The 22,617-nt window shown below is 32.8% G+C and overlaps 1 protein-coding gene across 12 annotated transcripts in view; it reads right to left on the bottom strand.

Annotated features, from left to right (window-relative positions):
* The window catches only part of PDS5A (PDS5 cohesin associated factor A), a 165,293-nt gene that overhangs the window by 78,130 nt on the left and 64,546 nt on the right, over window positions 1-22,617 (bottom strand). For all 12 annotated transcript variants that reach the window (XM_070263969.1, XM_023638213.2, XM_070263966.1 and 9 more), the window contains exons 6-16: window positions 20,251-20,377; window positions 18,272-18,352; window positions 16,305-16,445; window positions 11,737-11,852; window positions 9,167-9,261; window positions 8,099-8,244; window positions 6,603-6,754; window positions 5,105-5,218; window positions 2,874-2,955; window positions 1,546-1,594; window positions 1,170-1,309 (exon numbers count right to left, since the gene is read on the bottom strand). In XM_070263969.1, coding sequence (XP_070120070.1) covers window positions 1,170-1,309; window positions 1,546-1,594; window positions 2,874-2,955; window positions 5,105-5,218; window positions 6,603-6,754; window positions 8,099-8,244; window positions 9,167-9,261; window positions 11,737-11,852; window positions 16,305-16,445; window positions 18,272-18,352; window positions 20,251-20,377 — 1,243 coding nt within the window. The remainder of the gene's footprint in view (window positions 1-1,169; window positions 1,310-1,545; window positions 1,595-2,873; window positions 2,956-5,104; window positions 5,219-6,602; window positions 6,755-8,098; window positions 8,245-9,166; window positions 9,262-11,736; window positions 11,853-16,304; window positions 16,446-18,271; window positions 18,353-20,250; window positions 20,378-22,617) is intronic.

Genomic DNA, 22,617 nt, shown 5'->3' with positions numbered 1-22,617 from the left:
TCTGGAACCAGAATTCTAAGTGCCAAAGAAAGAAATGAAACCTTTAAACATTCTCAGCAAACCACCCAGCTCAGAAGTGCAAAGGCTGTGGTTTGCGGACATGGCACATCCACATCCCTAAGCCCAACAGAAGAGTCCACTGCTCTCTTCTCTAAATTGGCTCCCTGCCATTTCTTTCTAATTACTGGTCTTTTTAGATCCACTTCGAGACCCTGTATACCTAGACTGAATTAAAAAATACCTACTCCACGCTCCCAGACCATTTTGTAAGTACATCTCTTAGAGTCCTTATCCCTTATCACAAATTTAAATAATTATCCCACTCTAATTCTCTCTAGAGCAAAGTTAGACATAAATATCTAAACTAATTTTCTTCCTCTTATTTATCCCTGTAAGCCTGGTCCCAAGCACACTGTTTGTCATATATGTGTAATACCACAGAAATACAACTTATTTAAATCCTAAAGAGTAGTGCAGGTCCATATATTAAGAAATATATTTTTTATATATATATATATATATATATAATATCTTCTAACAACTCTATGAGGTTGTTAATATTTATAGAGGATAAAAATGAAGCTCAAAAATTGAAGAACTTACTAAAGGTCACATTGGTAGTAAAATGGTATAGCTGAAATTCAAACATACAACTGTCTCATAAAATCCTGAATAAATGAATGGATGAAGTTTTCTTTCCTGATATTTTCAATGATACTGGTTTTCTATAAAATAAAGAGTCCAAGAATAGAATGAACACAAAAACCAGAATGACCTTATCTATAAACGCATATATGGCAATGTAACTATTGCTGATTTACTGACAAGGGTTATTTCCATGCTAATACATGGAAGAAGAAAACGTATGCACACACAAGCATTTAGAAAATTCTTATTTCCTTAACGAATTCTACTAAATACAAAGCATTTTATATTGCCCAATTCCTAGAACCAATCTCCCTGGCTTAGTTTGCTAATGTTCTTCCTGAAATTTGGCTGAAGAGTGGTAAGTAAAGAGAACTAAATTGATGACACGCATACTCCTAGGTAATTCAGAGCTCGTGACATTGTTAAATTCACACAAATAATCTATGCAAAGCAGGATTTAATGAAATATAAATTTCTATAAACAAAGTTGAAGAATAAATGCAAAAGTATAATTTACTGACCACACAAACATCTGCCTGTTTGCATGAACAGGTTGGGCTGATTAATAACTCCAACTGAGACCGTAGTTTCTCATCATCACCGAGAACCTGGTTAAATTTCTTCACAAAATCTTGTGCTTTCCCAGGGTCAGGCAAATTCTCTGAAATTAAAACAGAATCAATATTACAAAAAAAACACTACTCTACTAAACTAAAAGCAAGCAGTCTTAAAAATAATGCTAAGCCATCAAAGGACAATCAGCCTAATTGGGTCTTAGAAATAAAATTATTAAGAAAAGAATTATTTTCTTAGCAGAAAATTGATAGTCCCGTTGGGTAAATTATTTGTCTGTTTTGCTGTTTATTATATATCTACGAAGTGAATAAACATACTCACTTGCTATGGTCATCAGTTTTCCAAACATAGCAGAACAGTTAGCCTCTGACTGAAATTTAAAACAAAAACAAAAGAAGTCACATGTGCTAACAAATTTCTGTAAGAAAATCTTTACTCAGTATAGTAGCTTTTTTAAGGTAAAAAAAAGAAATTCATCATAATCTATCCACTAGAAAATGGCTTACCCTAAGGTGATAACAAGGAATTGGCGAGTAGCAACAACTATTAAGTTAGGACCAACAGAAGGAAAAGAGATGTCAGCAGGAAGGTATTTAAAAATTAAAGAAAAGTACATAACTTTCATAGTGAAATTATCTTGCCAGTAGATTCAACATAAGACAATTGAAACAATTATCCTATCAAAATCATTGTGAAACCACACACCAAAGAAAATTAACTAAAAATGTGAAAACTAGAAAAACTGTCTTGCTGAATGAAAGTTCTATTAGCTATTTTGTGATCTATTACTTAACCTCAGACTCTCACCTCCCCTCTAAAGAGCACTTCCCTTTCATCCATCACAATAAAATATTACTTTATTATTAGATTTGTATGAAACCTGAGTAATTTGGATCAGAAATTGGTAAACTATGGTCCCATGGGCCATTTGTTTTTGCTCAAGTTTTGGTGGAACACAGTCACGTCCATTCATTTACATATTGTCTACAACTACTTTTGCACTTCAGAGGCAGAGTTGAACAGTTCACCAAAGACCATGCGACTGGCAAAGTCTAAATTTTTACTATCTGGCCATTTACAAAAAAGTCTGCCAACCCTTGTTTTAGTGTCCATGGGTCCTTGAGGGCTCTCTGTCTATGGTTCTCTGGCTAAGAACACCTATTCTACCAAATACATTTACAAATATATTAAGAGATTATTAAAGTTTCTTTCCCCTCCACCTTCCAGAAAACGTTGGGCAGAATTTCTTTGTTAATTAGACTTGGATATATTTATAGGATTGATACCTAATTTGATACTGACTCTACACTGAAGGATGAAAAATCAGAATGAAAAAAATTATGAATTCTAATATAATTTTATCTTCAGGTTTAATTCTACTTATTTGAAAACTGATAAACGATGCACAAATTTTTCGTGTCTAAATACTTGATAAATTAGAAAACACCATTTCTTTGCTTGCGCTGGAAACTAAGATTTTGTTACATTTATTTGAAATGGAAATTCAGCTTGGATAACTACATAAATTATGTTTAACTGACATTTGGAAAATAAAACATGAGATACTTTTTGCTTGCTTTATTATACGTAACTAAACAAAACTGAACAATGACTAAAAAACTATGAATTTAAACAAATCATGAACTTACTGTAGGCTGCTTATGCAAATCCAGTAATTCTCGTACATGACTTCTAAGCATGTTCTGACACTTCCACATTTCATTGAGAGCTCTGCAAATAAAGTTATAAATAGGAAGAAAATACATAATATAACAACACTGGTAATTATTCAACTTTACTACTATTATTGTTGCATTGTGTAGATACACCATTCTTCCACATCTACCTAAAATTTTAAGCACCAAAAAATTTATTTATTAGAATTAAGACAGGTAGTTAAAAATGGTAAATATAAGGCTACTTATAAGAGAAAATATTTGAGAAGTTTAGAAGGATGAACAGGACCTTGCCAGGTAAATGAAGGGACTGAAAGACATTCTAAGCAGAGGTAGCTGAAATGTTCTTCTGGTACACAGAAAGATAAAATGTCATCAAAGTGCATGGCACATACAGGAAACTGAAAAAACATTATAGGCTTGGAGCATAGAGTGCAAGTAGGTGAGCATCAGGAAGCTGGAACATACTATAGAAAAGGATCAGGCTAAGTAAGGGGGAACACACGAAGGGCTGTAGACCATTTAAAAAAATGAATTTCTTAGAAATCATGTAGATTAAAGACACCAAATTTAAATTGAGTGTGTTTATTCTAGACTCTTTTCTCTTTATGAAAGCAGATTTTCTTCTCTCACAAACTCATTCTATAATTCTAGGTGACCAGAGGACCTCTGAGAAATTAGTCTATCTCTGAGTATTCTTTGCCAAATATTTTGAAATATAAATAGAGACCAAAACCTTAGGGTAGGGGTTTACTACCTAGAGTGAGCATCAGGAACCACCTGCAAATCTTTTTAAAAATGATGGATACTGCCTCCTAATGCACCAAGGATACAGTGTTACCTCTGGAATTTATGTCGAAAATGCATAACTTCAATCTAATTATGAGGAAACACTGGACAAACCCAAATTGAATATTCTACAAAATAACTGGCCAATGCAATATTCTTCCAAAAAACATCAAAGCCATAAAAGACAAAGACAGACAGAGGAATAGTTCCAAATAAAAGAGACCAGAGTCATGACAAGTAAATATGCAAAGTGAAATCCTAGAAAGGGGGAAAAAAAATCCATAAAGGACATTATTTGGACAATTGAGGAAATGTGAATACACACTGAATTAAACAATAATATCGTATCAATGTTAAATCTTTTGATTTTGAAAGTGTACTCTGGTTGTGTAAGAGAATATCCTTGTTCTTGGGAATATACACTGAAGTATTTAGGGGTAAAGAAATCCAATGTCTGCAAATTACTCTCAAATGGTTCAGAAGAAAATATGCACATAGACATAAAGAAAAACTTCGTGCAAGTGGCAGATGATAAAGCAAATGGTCAAAAATGATGAATCTGGATAAAGGGGATATCACAATGCTTTGTACTATTCCTATAACTTTTCTCTAAGTTTGAAATTATATGAAAATTAAAGGTTATATACATATATAAAAGAACTGAGGTTCTTATTCAGAACAATCAGAATTCTAAATGACAGGAGTAAGTTACTTTTTTAAAAGCTTTATTAAAGTGGAATGACGACATATCCTAGTGTCCTGGGAGATTTAAAGTTTACATCAGTTGTCCGAACAAAATTATTATTTTTTTGCTAAGGAAGAATCAACTTGAGCTAATATCTGCTGCCAATCTTCCTCTTTCTGTATGTGAGCCACCACTACAGCATGGCACCTGACAGACAAGTGGTGTAGGTCCGTGCCAAGGAACTGAACCCAAGCTGCCAAAACAGCGTGTGCTGAACTTAACTACTAGGCTACTGGGGCTGGGCCCAAACAAAATTAATAATGCCTTTCAGTCTCAAAATATCCCAATTTGGAAAATCAATCATATGGTCATTTTATATAGAGGTGATTTGAATTTGCTCCCCTGAGAAAGAATCAGTGCTTAGTATGGTAAAACTCCAATAGTGTAATTTAGATCCCAGTTAACAGGTAGACAAAAGATAATTTTGACACAGGGACTCGTCTGAATCCCTGAAACCATATTCCTGACTCATCTGACAATATGCCTATGCATATAGGAATATTTTTCTTTTAACCTATCTGAATTTATATCATAAAATGTTTCTCTATATTTATCCGAGGTTCTCGATTCAACTAGAAAAAGCAACAACCCCATCAAGAACAATTAGATGAGATGAAGTAATTTTATGAAATCTTCAGGAAATACTCCAATCATTTAAAAAGTAACTTACTTGACAGCATTTGGATCCAAACTAGCATATAAATAATATAAGCATTTCATTCTCTCTTCTGTTTCCAGGTTGTGGGGAACAAGATACTGAGCAAAGATTTTCTCTACCAACAGTCTGTGAAACAAACAAAAACCCCAAATAACACAATTATTATATTTTAGCCATTTTATATTTTAACCACCTCATGCAAAGATACCATATCAACGGTGATAACCTATGTGTGCAAATACAATGGAAAAGATGACTATGTGGTCAGTTCCTTTCCTTGGAAGTATAGTTATTTCTAAATTTAAAGCTAGAGCTGCCATTTGCGGCTTTACTTTTTAACCTGTCAGTATGAAACATTTGTTCTAAAAGGGTTATAAGTTATTCCTAAACACAGGGTGCTACGCTGTTCCACCTATTCTTCATCATCACTGTGGAGCTACAATAAATTACTTAACATTACATATAAAGCTATGATCTCAAGAAGAGTTAATTCTCAAAAAAACCCATTAATTTCTTCCGATTTCAGTTTGGCTCCTTTCCCATGTGATCACTTGGTAAAATCAGAAGGATCGTCCTTCATATTACTTTGTGAAAATTTAGCTTTTCCTGTGCACATTTGATCTCTCTTCTTACCATCGTCTAAATTCCTTACCAGTAGTGGAATATCCTTCTTGCTAAGTTTATATTTATTATTCAATATCACTGGAATAAGAAAATAGAAGAGCTCTTCATTTGTCAATGAAATACATATCCAGTGATGCCAGAGAAGTCAGTCTAATTCAATAAAACATTCCGAAGTATTTTTCAAAGACCAAAGTCATGACTACAGTCCAATATACAATTATAAGTAACAATCAGAAAATAAAAACAACATAAGTCCATCACAAGAAAAAAATTTTGTAGCTATGTAGGGGAACACATGTTAACTAGACTTACTGTGGTAATCATTTCACAATATATGCAAATATAGAATCATTATGTTGTATATATGAAACTAATATAATCAATTATATCTCAATTAGTCAATTATATCCCAATAAAAACAATAACAACAACAACACAGTAATACCTCTATTGGTATTTAGAGTGTTGCAAAAAGGAAAAACAGTAACTAGCAGATAGTGAATAGTGCTATATTGCCAGACACTGGGCTAGGCGGCTTAACATTCATTACTTTATTTAATCCACATGACAATCCTGTAAGGTTGGTTTTATTATTACCCCATTTTACATAAAACCGAGGTGCACAGAAATTAAGTCAGTTGTGCAACAACATACATCTAAGAGGTGGAATGAACATCCAGACCGTCTCTAGTCTGACTCCAAAGCCCATACCTATTTCACTATTATTATGCTTCCTTACAATCTTGGCTAGAGTCTTATTTAAACATAGTATGCATAAATACACAGAAAGTGATTTCTAAAATTAGAAATTGTTAAAAATTGTTATATTTTTAAAAAATTAAAAGCACTTTTATATTCAACCATTCTACAAACATATTAGACTCACTTGTCATCGATGCTATTCTGATAATAAATATGCAAAAGTTTGTCCTTTATCCAACTGACTTTCTCTGCAGCTTCCTTTCCTGCTTCACCATGAAGACAGTATTTCTTATAAAGCTGAGCCAGACCCATCATAGCTTCTTTTCTTACTCGCCACTAGAAAGTATAAAGTTTATTGCATGAGCCAGACACCAAATTTCAGTAGACTAATCTGGGAAAACTGCCATTTCTTCAGTAGGTTGTACAATCAGACTTATTTGTAATATAATTGATCTATTTAAGTTAATACTTCCCTACAAATTTTTTGTATAATTTTCTCATTTTTAGGCCATTTAGTGGATGTAATGAAATTCTGTTCCCATACAACAGGTAACAGATGCCATTTGACATTTCTTACATGAAATAAAGAATGCAAGCAATCTAAGAAATCTAAAATTAAGAAGTCCTGTCCCCACATTTTACAGAGGAGGAATATTTCAGAAAGGTTATAGCCAAGGTCATCTAATTTATTACACCAAAATCCAGGTCTTATTAACATGTGCAGTAGGTGCTATTATGACCATATCATGTTGTTCAGGAAGATTCACTTATTCAACTCTTTCTGAAACTATATACAAACACTGACAGAAGGAGGAGTGAAATGTTTCTAAAAGGCAGAAATAACAAAAATGGCAATTACCTTAAATTAGGTGTGTATGTGGGAGGGAAGTTACCAACTAACCACTAGGAAAGTGTCATTTTATTTAAAGGGGAAAAAAGTCTTCAAAGTTAGAATTACTGATACAGTTGAACAAGTTAAATAGTGTCTACTGTACATATCTGCCTCCTATGACTATTTTAAAAGAACTTAAATACGTCTATGTTTCATAACCAAGAAATATCACTTTTCTACTCCAAAATTATGGCTAAACTACATTGGTTTTAAGAAGACACCAGGTTTTCAACTATGCCTCAAATAAAATAGCACACTGCAAAGGCAACCTCTGCAAAAGATGTTGGTAAGTAGCATGTCTAATCAGCCTGCCTTGCATGTCTGTCTCTAGCTTATGGCTGACACTATTCTTTAGTAACTGTATTGCTGTTCTTAGTACTACTTTTCCTTACCAACCCACATTTTTAACTGTATAAGACTGTCACTTTCGAAAATGCTAACTATAAGAAATAAATATGTAATCAATCACTACTCTTTTGAAACTCATCATGTAAGTGAAAAGATCAAATAAAAGTTTGTTTTATTTAGCTATTCTTTTTATAAAGGTAAGCTAGAAGACAAACCCTTGCCTAAGATCTGAAAAGTTACAGAATCCAATGTATTCATTTGTGAAGATAATTAAAAGATATGTAGGAAACATACAAATTATTACCTCTTTATTTGGTATTGTATTAATGTTGACTTTCACACAGAAAAGCTCTAAATATAATAGAAAATAATTTCTATTGTATTTAGCAAACAATTTAGACACAGTAAATAACAAAAGAATAAAATTCCTCAGATTTTACCCGTTTATCCAGTGTTCTTTCCCTTACAAAGCCAAGCAGCTGATCATTTACTAAGGCAAGGTCTCTTTTGGCAGCTGTTATTATAGTAACAATGACATCATGACGAATGGCTTCTTCTGGATCATGTGATCTAACTTTCAAATATTCTGTAATAAGAGAAAAAAACTTAAGCTAAATGTTAGCTATAATATTTGTCATGTTCAGAGTGACAGAAAAGACAAATGCTTTAAGCTTTTGTCTATATTGAAACAGTTTGTAAAATGTGGCACAAATTAAAATCATTTTATTTTTGAGGTGACAATACCCTACTATATAATCACAAAATAAACTAAACCACACTATTTATTACTGCATAGTCACATCTTAATAAATAAGGGGTTTTACATCAACTATTCTGGAAAAGCCAAATCACAATATCTGATTTATATACTTTAGAATTTAAGTTACAATACAAATTAAAAGAAAAACAGTAAAAATGCTTATAGTAAAAATAGTAAAAAGGCTTATAAGCAAGTTCACTGATAGGTCTGAACATTACATAATATAAAATACTTAATGACACTGTATGACGTCTAAAAAAATTCCTAAATAATTACAATACAAACAAAATCAAAACAAAAAATGTTATTTCCTCTTCTCTGGTAGACAGCATTATGATAGAAGCCATTTATTTGCTACTACCAAATAAGTAGGTTCAAACGCTCTATGTTCAAGTGGAGAATGAGAAATTCTCGTTTAGTCCAGAAGATAATCACTTTCTTGCCTATTATAAGATACATTACTTTATTTAATTATCACATAGGTATAATGATTTGTGCCCAAACCCAATGTCATACAGAAGAGTTTACTTGCTATGATTTTCAAAAAATTTCAAAGGATTACAATATGAAGATTTCAAATGTAATTTTATTGTATAAACATGAAATCATTTACTAGTCCCAGACTGACATAGACTTGAAATAGTGCCAGAGTTAAAACCTATCCAGAAACTGAAGTTAAGGTCAAAGATCACATCCAAAATAGATTTGTGTGGTTACTCTCATATTTGTAATAAACCAGCTAGCTTACCTGTGAGGTCCTTTGCTAAATCTGGGTGGTTCATTAAACAGTGACTGGCAAATTTCACACTTTCTAATCTCACAGGAACGTGAATGTCATTAAATCTACACAGAAACAAATTGCTAAATATTAGTTGTAAGGCAAAATAATTATTTTCTAATAAGTCATATCTAATATTATTTAAATGCCTATAAACAACAGTTATTGATTAGAAAATGCGTTATTATGATGACAATTTTTTTTTTTTAAAGACTGGCACCTAACAACTGTTGCCAATCTTCCTTTTTTTTTTCTTTCTGCTTTTTCTCCCCAAACCACCCCAGTACTTAGTCGTATATTTTAGTTGTGGGACCTTCTAGTTGTGGCATGTGGGATGCTGCCTCAAAGCGGCCTGATGAGGGATGCCATGTCTGCGCCCAGGATCTGAACCAGTGAAAACCCTGGGCCGCCAAAGCGGAGTGTGCGAACTTAACCACTCGGCCACCGGGCCTGCCCACAAAAACATTTTTGAAAACAGAATTTGTTTACCATGCTAAAGCAAACACCAGTATAAACACATCTTCCAACCCAAACTACCTACTTTGTAAAGACAAAAATTTGAGATCTTAAAACTATGCTACAAAACAAAAAATAAATACTCAAAAATGCACAAAATCTACTTGAAAAAAGTTTACAGGAAGAAAATACCTGGGAGGATGTGAGGTAGAAAACAAATCATATACAAGAGGTAGATCGAGAAGTTTAAAAATGAGTACATGAAGTGCACCTCATAATGCCTCACAACAAAAGTTTCATATACCCAGGATCAACCTGTATTAAAATGCTCTTTTAAAGGTCTGGTATAGTGTAAGAGTTCAATAAATACAAAGTACCACATGTAGACTGAAAACTGCATATAATAAGGAAAAGCTGAGCAACTCTCAAATTTAAAATTTATCATTGGACAATTTAAGCAACACTTATTAATTATAAATAATGTGATTTTAAATAGCAGGAAATATTCTTATTTCTGAAGTGATCTCATAAAACAATCAATTAAACTAAAGTTATTTAATAACTGCCTTAATGTCCATGCTTCCTACTTCCTTATCCAGAGAGAATCATCATAGTTTAATAAAACCTTGCACTTAGGATTGATAATTTCCACTGCCAGAGAAAAATGAAAATATTATCTCTTATGGTCAAGTAAATTACAAAATACCAAAACACTAATTGCTAAATAACTAAGAAAAATAATACAGTAAAACAGACTGATAATAATACTTTGCTTCTATGAATCAGAGCCCCATTATTAGAGATAGCACTGAATGCAAAATTATGAATGTAAGTAGCCTTTTATGATTGATTTACTTTTTTACAGTAATCCAGGTGAAATATGAATTCTTGTATTTTTGCTTATATGTTTTGCTATCAATACTGATGTCAATCACAAGGACAGAATCACTCCTGTGTATATTGACAAGTACAGTTGCTTCCTTCCCTCTATTCTAAATTCTTTTTTTTCCCTTTCTGAGGAAGATCTGGCCTGAGTTAAAATCTGTGCCAGTCTTCCACTACTTTGTATGTGGGTCACTGCCACAGCATGGCTGCCTATGAGTAGTATAGGTCCATGCCTGGGAACCAAACCCAGGCCACTGAAACAGAGTGCACTGAACTTAACCACTAGGCCACAGGGCCAGCTCTATTCTAAATTCTTATAAATTCAAGTTTAATCATTCAAACCGTCAACACTTATTCCTAGTTAAGACCTTCAAAATGGCCTGTTCTGAGCAAGTAACTTAAGAAATCATGTCAGCGTCAGATATTTCTCAGATTTGTTATATTTTAATATTTAATCTAGGATTGCTATAAGGATTATAAGGTGAATTCACTTTAAGAAAATTTCTGAGCCCATCTTCTAAACCAGTTGAATTAAACAATGCTGAATCTCAAACAGTCTCCAGAATACTAATACAGGGTGAAAACCAACTTTCCAATGTTTAAAGCAAAGAAACATGTCATGGTATGCAAGGGGGAATTTAATAAATTTCACAGATTTTTCAACCTTACCACCAAGTTGAATAGAGTGTAATAATTCTAAGTTCTTGAGAAGGAATATTATTAAACACTATCTGAGTGAAGAACAATGATATTTTCAATTTCAAAACCATGCAATAATACCAAAATAGTTCAAAACACCCATCATGTAATTAGATAAGCTACAAACCAAAAAGATAAGCACTAGTAAATGAATAAATTGCTGGAGTGAAAAATAGCATGGACTGGACTGTTATGTCTTCAGTCTCATAATTTATTTAAAAATCTTAAGAGTTTGAACATTCTCAGATGTTGCCTATCTATTCTAATGACATTATTTTAGCACAAAAAAGATTAAGAACTCTTATGTGGGTAGGTAATAAGCTTTCTTCATAAAAAATTTGTCTACAACTTAATCTCCAAGAAAGATAGCAACATGGATACTAAAAAACCAAACACATTTCAATTAAAGTTTTGATATATATGGTTTTAATCAAGTGGACCATAACTGCTGGCCTCCAAAATACAAAAGTTGGAATCCATAAAATTGTGTGTTCTCTTACCGTCCGAGAAAACACTGCCAAAGAGGACGATTCTGTGTTGCCAAATCGGAATCTTTAGAACCAAACAATTTAGCTAAAAGTCGAACAACAGCTAGTCGCTCTTCTCCATCATTGCTCTAAGGGAAAAGAGAAAATAAATGAAGCCGGAGGCTTTTTCATCAGATTACAGAAAATAACACGAAACTTTTCCAAGAAGGTACAACTTCATATTTCTGCTTATAATGAGAACTTTAAAATATCATATGCTCTCATTTACATGCAGAAAGTGATTTGATTCTACGTTAGATCATCTGGTTCTTTGCTCTTATTTCATCCACAAATTAGTAGGCTAATTTATGCCTACTTTGCTGCTTGTTTGCAATCTCCACAGACGTTGTAGAAATCTGAAGATAATCAATCAATTCAAACATTCCCTAAGAGTCCTAGAAAAAAATTCTATAAAGAGCGAAGCTGCCAATAATTTCCGTCCTAGTAAGCTTTCTTTATAAGAAATCTTTCCTGGAGCTCCAATATAAACCCTTATCAAATAAAGTTTTGATATGTGAAGTTTTAATCAAGGATCCCCTACTGACTGAAGAACATGATACTGAAGAATGTCATGATTCAGGAAAACTAATCTTAATAAAAGAGCAAGAATATCTAAAAGATCAGGCGAACTGAATACTACAAAAAAGGAAACTTTAAAGTTATTTTTTGATAAGGGCCTCCTACTTTCTTATCTTGTATCAATATATGCTATGAAAATTGTTTCAGTTTCACTAGTGATGTTACATCTTAATATAAATTATTCTGAAACCCTAAAAAAGACTAAAAAGTTGCGAAACTTCCTAAAAATCACATATTCACTAGCAAAATAAAGGCAATAACTAAAAATAATTGCTATTTTTTTGAAATGTTCAAATACAAGGTGTGTCTAAAGCAATACCAGAAATTCAATAAACAAATATTCATGAGAAGAGACAGTAAGTTAAAAAAGAAAAGAACATGAGATATAGTCTTTTCCTTATGGATGTCTTAAATCTCAGGAATAGGGGGTTTTCTGGGTAAAACAGGCACACACATCAAACAGATGTAAAAAATGAAAACGGTATCAGGCTTTAACACAATTACAAAAATGATTTTCTTTGACAAAGTTTTTCTTGAGCAACGTGACAACATGCAGACTAGAGCTGCCTTTTAATAAGTCCAATTGACTAGCCAACATATATTTTTTTTTAAGAAAAATAAATCTATCCCTTAAATATCAAACACTAGAAAAAGTGGAAATTTTGCTCTATTTTTGGGTGACTACTTTAGTAGCTTAGCAATTATTTCAAATAACGTGACATTTCACCTCTATATATTTAACTACTGAAATAAGACTAAGTGAAAACGTGCCCCTTGCCTTTTTAAAATTTAAAATATATTCTTTGAGTGAGGTTGGTATATGATTATAGTGATGGCAATTTTGTTTTTGGTGCAAAATCATTGGTGTCTCTCAAGTATAGCTGTATTATTAATCTATCCCAAAGTGAAAATTATCTCATTAAGATACTATATAATACATTGTTTGAATACCTATATATATATATTGATAATTTTAAAAGTAGGCAAAATTTAGAAATTCTGCATTAACAATTTACCAATGACTTTTGGGTTTTTTTTTGAGGAAGACTGGCCCTGAGCTAACATCTGTTGCCAATCTTCCTTTTTTTCTTTTCTCCCCAAAGCCCCATTACACAGTTGTATACCCTAGCTGTAAGTCATTCTAGTTCTTCTATGTGGGATGCTGCCACAGCATGGCTTGATGAGCCATATGCAGGTCCACACCCGGGATCCAAACCAGTGAAGCCTGGGCTGCAGAAGTGGAGCATGCGAAATTAACCACATGGCCATGGGGTTGTCCCCAACCAGTGACTTTCTAAAAGAAATTTCAAATGGCCAGCAGGTTTTTATTTCTCTTCAATCCTAGCTAAAAGAGGTCACTAACTCTATTATTGTTTCTAATTACAAAGTAATTGATTCAGAACAATTCTCTGTGAAAATTTTCATTCCAACCAAATTACAGCAATTATGACTATTTTAAAATGTTTTTAAATTTGGGGAATAAATGTAAATGCCAGTCTCTCTCTCTGCATTCCATGAAGGAAGTCTTAAATGTAAAAGGTAGCAAATTTCCTGATAACTATAATCAAGGCTGGTGAGAAGCACAACTCCAGGGTATCCCTTAAAAATGAGAGAATACTCTCTGTGGACCTATGTGGTAGATAGTATATACCATTGTATGAAGTGCCCAGTACAGAGTAAAATCAAACAAATGGTTATTTTGAAGCATTTTCTCACACATTTTTACTGCCCTCAAGAAGACTGTAACCTAGGACTCTGAACTATGAAAAGCTGTAGCTATACGACTTATAGCTATAACTACAGAAAATCACCACAGCCATAAAAACTTTCTAGGCTATCCACTTAATACATACTGGTGACTCAAAAAGAGGCATCCTAATTATATATAGTTAGTATCTAAACTACTTTAAATCTCAGTTTCTTCATTTGTGATGAGAAAACTAATACTGGTACAGGCTAGGGTTGCAGTCAGAAGAAAATATGAACCCAGGCAACGGCACCTGTTTTAAGACAATAAAATATTCCATTATCACTATTATTTAGACACAGTATCAGTTCAGTATGAAGTTAAAAAAAGGTATTAATTTATCTAAGAACACAGAAAAACATAAAAATCAATGGCCTTGTATTACATATATTGTACTTACAGAGACTACATAGTCAAAAATAACAGTAACTGATTAGAGAGTTAATTTTTTTAAAAAAAGAATCTAAGGAAAACATTCTTGCTGATGTACCTTTAAAGTATGCCTATAAAGCAAATTGTATCAATGAAGAAGAGAAGGTATAAGATAAAGGAGTGTGTGTGGGGGGGAGGGTAAAAGGGATGATTAGGCATGTGTTTGGTGATGGACTGTAATTAGTCTTTGGGTGGTGAACATGTTGTAATCTACACAGAAATTGAAATATATAACAATGTACACTTGAAATTTATATAATGTTATAAACCACTGTTACTGCAATAAAAAAAAAGAATAAAAAACCAAAAAGAAACAAAAAAAAGATAAAGGAGTAACTGGGAACAGTGGTAAACTGAAAAACTCATAACTCATTTAAAAAGGTGCTACTACTCAATTCTAGCCATTCTGTTGTCATCTAGAAATAAGGGCTCAATGTTGCCAAATCATCTGATTTTTTTAAAAAAAGAAAACACATACGTCTGAACTTATAAACAAAATCTGATTTTTAAATTCATTCATTCAATGTTAGAAACTAAAAAGAAAAAAACTCTTTGTATGAGATTTTAAAATAATATCTACCAAAGAAAACCTATTTTTGGGCTAGATTCAGTTTGTTAGCAACCTCTGCTTTACATAAATGAACCAATAGAAGACGGGGTATGAACTACCACTATAGCTTAGCTCCCCTCAGTTTACATTCAGTCCATACATGGAAATCTGAAAGTATAGCTCTTAATTCCTTCTCACCATCTATCATTGTTTAAGGATTAAGAGGCTTGACTTTTCATATTAGACTTTATAAATAGATTGGGAGAAAATATTTTAATGCCTTATACCTAGAAATAATTTGGTATGGAAACATCTTTAGGCTGTTGTTAAAATCTTAAAAAACAAAACAAACAAAATGTTATTCTCTATGTAACATTTTCCATACAACAGTTTCTTAGAAGCCCGGGACAATGTCCTTTATGCTATAAATAACAAGTGCTTATAATAAAGACAATATGGACAATTCTTAATTATGTATACATGTTTTAAGAGTCTGAAAATCAAAGCTCTAATCCCAAATCTGTTTGAATTGTGTAACTACGCAAAATATTTCATCTTGACTTTTTTGTCTCAAAACGTGAAACTGTAAAGTTGGTCTTAATTATATCACAGATTGTTTTAAGGATCAAATAAGATATTGAATATAAAAAGCCTTTCAAAAAGTCTGGAATATTAAGCAAATATAAGGTGTCATCTTCTGTAGTTCAGCTGGGATACGGCATCAACTGTCTAAATTTTTCATATTTTTTGAGGACTTACGAATTGCTTGCTTAGTTGGTTATAAAAAAACATAGATACATTCTCAAGTCATACAGTAGAACTTTTGTTCTTGATCTATACTATGAAAGGGTCATAAAGTTGTAGTCAAGACCCTTTGAGCACTCAGTTTGAAATCTTTTGATGTTCTAAAACATACCTAACTACTAATAAACACCATTTAATAACAACATGCATTATAAATTTCTAGGACAATACCATTTTTCATCTTTATTATTCGTGTCACTGTATATATCTGATATTTAACAACTAGGTAAGCTGTAATTTTACAATGTACATTTTCCTATCACCCAGATGAGAGATACTGTTTTATTCAAATGATTCAAAGCTGTATACCTTAACTAAATATAAGGTAAATTGAACTCACATTTTTTTCTTTTAAAGTTAGAGAAAAACTATGCCATATATATTTTTCTCTTAAAGCTTAATGGGCTTAAAAATTATGGTCAGTCTTACCTTCAGTTTGAATTCAAGCTGTGGCATGACAGATAATAACAAATGAGGATCTATAGCAAAAAGTTCCTGAATCAGATCAAATACATGTTCTGATAAATCACTTACTGATGATCTTCCCAGCACCAGGACTTGATTGAAAAACTATAGGAGATATTAAAACAAAAATAAAATACCCACTTCATTTAAAAATTTGGATAGGTTTTTATAAACACATGTTAAAAAAAACCAATATAATTGGGCATTACATATACAATGGAAGGAGATGAAACAGATGTTTCAGTTACTAATACTAAATAGGACAGTCACCAAAACAGAAGAAATAAACCTCCAAACATCAAATTATGAATGTTACAGGGAGAAAGGTAAAAAAGAATTGAGTTGTTAGCTTTCTTTCAAATTAGGGTGACATTTCTAGGAATTCTGACTTTCATTAAATCAAAATAATTTAGGTAGGTAGTGTAATTCACTAGACAGAATTTTATAGAGATATTTCCTTATAGCAGAGAAAATTTTGTCTCAATCTTTTTGATATTTATTTAAGTCTGACTAGTTTTTCCATGAGTTTAGTAATAAAGAGTATTTAAAGGTGGAGGGTAAGTTTTTAAAAAATACCTAGAGAAAGTCAAATACATTTTGACTCAGAGGACAAAGAGAAGGAAAAGGTAATGATACAAAAGCTAACTAATAATTTAAAAGAATGTTAGGAAGAAACAAAGAGAATAAATTATCAAGAGCATAAATAAAAAGACACCTTCACTCCCTGCCAACACACACAGACTTACAAAAAAATATTAAGTTAAAAATGCTAAAGAGGGAGTTGTGTGTAATTGATGCAAGCATATATTCTGGTAGTGTCATCAAATTTTATATTTCTATTGAAAAGCAATACACATTATGGGTTAGAAAATATTCCTATTTACTATGCAGATCTTGAAAAGAATAAGAAAAACAGTTTTAACAAAATTTAAACACACACGTGAATAAGCATAGAACACTAATTCTGCAAGGATATATGAAAATATATTGGTGATGGCTATTTCTGAGAATTGAGAATAGAGTATTGGTGTTTGGAGAGATACTTTTCACTGTATACTCTTGTACTATTCAAGAAAACACTTTTTTTAACATGTTTAAGTATTTAGTAATATAAATAATACTAAGAATTCATATCATTTAGATTAATATACTCTTACTTGGGTTTTATATGAGGAAAATAATTCAACAATAGATAAATGTTACATTCATGGAAAACCCTGAGAAATCTAAATGCAAGACAAGAGAGAAATGGTTAGGTAAATTATGGGTACATGTCAATTCAAAGGAACACTTATAGCGATTCATATTATAAATAAAAAGATAATGCCAAAATATGGAAATATATATATGAAGACAATTCAAAATTTTATATAGAGTATGTGAAAAAATAGGTATGAGTGTGAGCAAATGCGCAATGGAATTAATTGCTACATTAAGATAGCAGAATTATAAATATTTCTTTTTTTGTTCCAAATTACTTTATTGATTTTTTAGTAAAAAAAAGAACTTTATTCAATAAAAACAACTATTTAAGAGAAACAAAAAGGTTCAGAAGAATAACCTAGAGACATGAAGAGAAAATACGTAGACAGACACAGAGACAAAGATGAAGTGAGAAAGTGAGAGATCAGCATGTCCAGAAGATATAAAGATAAACACAAAAAGGCAATAGAAGAGGGGGTGGAAGTTGGAGATAAGTTTTCATAAAACAACATCCTCCATCACTTGTGCCATTTAAAAATGTCAAAAAAGCTTATAAAGTTATGCTGCATTTGGTCACATTCGGACACATCAGTTCTTTTATATATTTGTTCTAAATAGATGAAACTGTTTATAGCATGAATAGAATTCTATGTGCAAGGTTCTAACAAATTAGTACAATGGATTAAGAATTACACAATTATGGAATAAATATAGGTATAAATACATACATTAGCAATGCATGCCTCAATAGTCTGGACTGTCCTTTTCAACAGCACTTTAGCGAGGTCAAAGGACTGTTTGTTTAAGTTCTGAAACACAATAAAAATATACAAAGTTACAACGAATTTATGAGATAACACCATTAGAACACTATAGACTTCAAAGCTACAAAACACGAAGCAAAAAATATAATTGAATTACAATCAAAGTTTTACTCAATACGCTCTAGTTAAGTGGTCTTAAACAAAGAAGTTGCAAATAGCACAACTATGAACTAAAACTAAAATACATTAGGATAATTAGCCAAAAGCCCAACCCTATATTAAGTTTAGTTTTACTAAAGTCAAAATGGACCTGAGGCTTTTTGGTTTTGTTTGTTAACCAATTATAGCCATGTATCCTAAACAAATAAACACACAGCCCTCTCTAACCCACCATCTCTCAGTATTTCATTGTCTAATGTATGCTCTGAGGAGGAGTAGACCTGGAAAGTGTTCCAAGCAAAATTCTCAATCAACTATATTTTGAAATGCTGAATCTTGCTCCTCAAGATTCCCAATACACTGCAACAAATTAAAGGGTGTGAGAAAGACTAGAGAAAAGATACATATTTAATTTTTTTGAACTTTACTGAAAATGGAATTTTTTTTTTGAAGACTACCTATTAACATCTCTATATTTTGAAGTTTTGGACCAAACTGAGATTCATTCACCATCTTGCACCTCTCCCAAAAAGAGGCTAGGAAACTCTATACTCTAGGTCAGTACTCAGCAAGCCTTATGCAAAGAGCTAGATGGTAACTATTTAAGTTTTGTTAGTCCACGGTCACTGCTGCAACTACACGACTCTGTTGTTGCAGTGTGAAAGTAGCCATAGACAAAATGAAAACAAACGAGCACGGCTGTGTTCAAATAAAACTTTATTTACATAAATAGGCAATGGATCAGATTTGCTCCATAAGCCATAGCTTCCTGAGCGTTACTCCAGGCTTTTATTCCATTCGCAAAAGGATAAGATTAGCTCAAAATTAAGGCATCTCTTCTACTTCCCAAAAGGGTATATTTACTTCTCATAAAAACACTCTAACAAGAATATAAACACCAAATACACTAACTATTCCTCTCAAAGTTTTTTCTCTCTTATTTTGCCTAACATATATTCCCCTTTGCTATATTCTCAAAATTTTGACCAATTACAGAGATTCATCTGAATTAATAAAATGCAAACGATGTTTACAGAGTCAGAGTCATGAGAAAAAATTTATAATTAATTACATCTTATTGTGAGTAAGTACATTGTTCATCTAACACCTGATAATAGGTCACTGAATCATTAGACCAAAAAAGCAGGAGGGTACATATATCATCAGTGGGGTAGGCCTGAGTGCAGTCCAGTGGAGGAGCTTCTGGGGAGCTAAGTCTCTCAGTTCCTTAGGAGGACTCAGCAGAGAGAAACAGAAAAAGGGAACAGGGAGAAATATACAGCTCTGAATCATCCTTTTCCCTGTAATATTAACCATATAGTTTCCACTTCTGCCCAGATCTTTTTCTGAAAGTGCCTAAGAAAAATGTAGGATATGGCTTCTGAGAAGAAATACAAATTCCTCTGCTCCACATCTATATTATAAAAAAGGAAATACATTTTCTTTTCCAAAAGGAAAAAGAAAAAAAACTAACCAAGACAGTACTCCAACACATTATACTTCCCAGATTAGATACGAGTGGTGAATCTGAAACATTTTTAGTTTTCCAGAAAACAAGCAACACTTAACTGAATGAAAATCTTCCACAATACCGCATGTTAACTGATATATCTTCTAAAAACAATAATAGCTACAAGACTGATGTGTTACTCCATTTTACTTGGGGCTGGAGGATGATGGTGGGAATAATTACATGGGATTACAAATGGTGAAAAACAATTATTTTTCACATGTGTAGTACTATTTTTAAATATTAACCTTTAATATCTTCATACTATACAGACCTTATGTGCAGGAATGAGGTTAATAAGAATGGAGTCCAATAATTCTTGAGTAACTCCATCACCTTCCATGATGATAGAACTCATCAAGTCTAGCATGTGCATTTGTACCTTCTTATTGTGGCTATTGCTAAAAGAAAAAAAGCAAAAAACAAAGAAGAAGAAAATAAAAAGAAATTCAGGCTCACAAAAAGAAAATGAAACTTCTCAATTTAAAACACTATCTAAAATGTAAAAGGATTTTCACTTGAAGGAACCATGCCAATAATGGCAAAGAAATTTTGGCTGCTCTATTTCCTTTCTTCCCCTCTGTTGACTATTACAACAGCTGTAAGGTATTGTTGTAAAGTATTTTACAAAAACAAAGACCTTTAAAATTAATTAAGTCCCTACACAATTACTTTAAAATAAATTGAGTCCTTACACATTTAAGATTCAAAGAGTGCGTTAAATTTAACCAAACAAAAATGTCAGCTTCAAAGAAAGGACAAACTTGCTTACATGCCCCCAGATTCAAGGTGATAAAACTTTAAGGAAACAAAAAAATGTACAAGATAATGACGGTAGACAGCTATTAATCCTTTTTATCCTTTTAGATCTTAAAACATTCCTCAAGATAAGCTAAAACTATAAACACAGAAAAAAGCATAAGCTCATACAAGTAATTTTTTCTATATATCTTTGCCACTAGAGATTTTAGTTCACCAATCCTGAAAACCAGAAGTCTGATATAAAGACTGGCTACAAAATGTTTATAACTAGTAGAACATCTAGGCTTCTTTCCTCCTGACTGCATCTTTTTTTTTTGTTTAAAGATTTTATTATTTCCTTTTTCTCCCCAAAGCCCCCCGGTACATAGTTGTATATTCTTCGTTGTGGGTTCTTCCAGGTGTGGCATGTGGGACGCTGCCTCAGCGTGGTCTGATGAGCAGTGCCATGTCCGCGCCCAGGATTCGAACCAACGAAACACTGGGCCGCCTGCAGCGGAGGGCGCGAACTTAACCACTCGGCCACGGGGCCAGCCCCTCCTCCTGACTGCATCTTAACCAAAGACTTGATCTATCCATTTTCACATTTATCAGAATATATATGCAAAGACAAATCAAGAGAAATGATTTACTACTACTATAGATACAGGGAAGTTTAAATCAAGACTAAAGTTTAGAATCATTCATATATCTCTCACCTCTAACTTTTTAAAAATTAACTTGAAATATAATGTATAACAAACCTATTGGGCACTTAGTGGTAAAAAGCAGAGAGGAAAATTTTTAAAGTTGGTGGGAAAATTGTCACATCGTTAGGTACACAATTTTCTACAAGTTTTAGAAGGACCCCTCCCCTGCCGCCCACCACATGCCCTCTCTCATATACCTTGTTTATTTTACGAAACGCCAAGATCCTGCAGAATCAATTATATAGTGGGTGGGTGGATGTGTGTGTGTGTGCGTGTGTGTTGGGAAGGTATGAGTAGGGGTTGAAGAATAGAGATATTCAGCTTAATGCTAAAAAACTGGAGAGTATTTAGCTCTCAGATCCATGTATTCTTGGGGACAGGAAAGAAATGAAGGAAAGAGATGAAAATAAACTTAAAAGTTATTTCCACAGGTTCCATCCAAGACGAATAACAGGGACAGGATTTACTTTGCCACCTAAAACAACTGAAAAACTGGACAAAAGAGAGGAAACAACAGTTTTCAGATGCTGGATATCAGGCACATGTTGCTGAGAAAGGGAAACAAATGAGGTGAACAATCCTACAATTTTCTCAGCTTACTGCCTGGTAAATTTCCAGACTGCAGTGTAGAGAGGGAAGATCCTGGCAGAGCCTAACAGCTTTCCTGCGTTTGGGGAGGCTACAGTTTGCAAGGCAGAACACTAGAGGGGAGAGAGCCACTCAGAGAGCAAGTTTGCAAACGGTAGCCCCCTCAGTCTTCAAGTGTTTAGTGATCAGCACACACGTGAGGAAATTTCTTGAGTTTGGGGAAAGCATCACCTGAAAGGAGAAGAGGGAATAATCCCTGGAACTCACACAGGTCTTACAATAGTGCATATTCCCACTACAGTGGAAAATCTCATAATTCATAGGGCATCTAGGAAGAGTAATCAGAAGGGTAAATCCACATATCTAGGAAGCTCAATGAGCCCTAAGCACAAGAAACAGGAAGAAAACTGTGCCATGGTACATCATAATCAAACTGCTTAAAACTAGTAATAAAGAGAAACTGTTAAAAGTAGGTAAAGAAAAAACATACGTTATATTATGTATAGAGAAACAAAGATTAAAAATGACAAAAACTTCTCATTAAAAACAATGCAAACCAGAAAAAGATGGAGCAACATCTTTAAAAGTACTGAAAGAGAAAAAAA

The sequence above is a fragment of the Equus caballus genome, chromosome 3 (genome assembly GCF_041296265.1).
Source record: "Equus caballus isolate H_3958 breed thoroughbred chromosome 3, TB-T2T, whole genome shotgun sequence".
NCBI classification, from domain to species: domain Eukaryota; kingdom Metazoa; phylum Chordata; class Mammalia; order Perissodactyla; family Equidae; genus Equus; species Equus caballus.
Note: the sequence above shows the minus strand (reverse complement) of the source record. Positions and strands in the feature narration are given on the sequence as shown.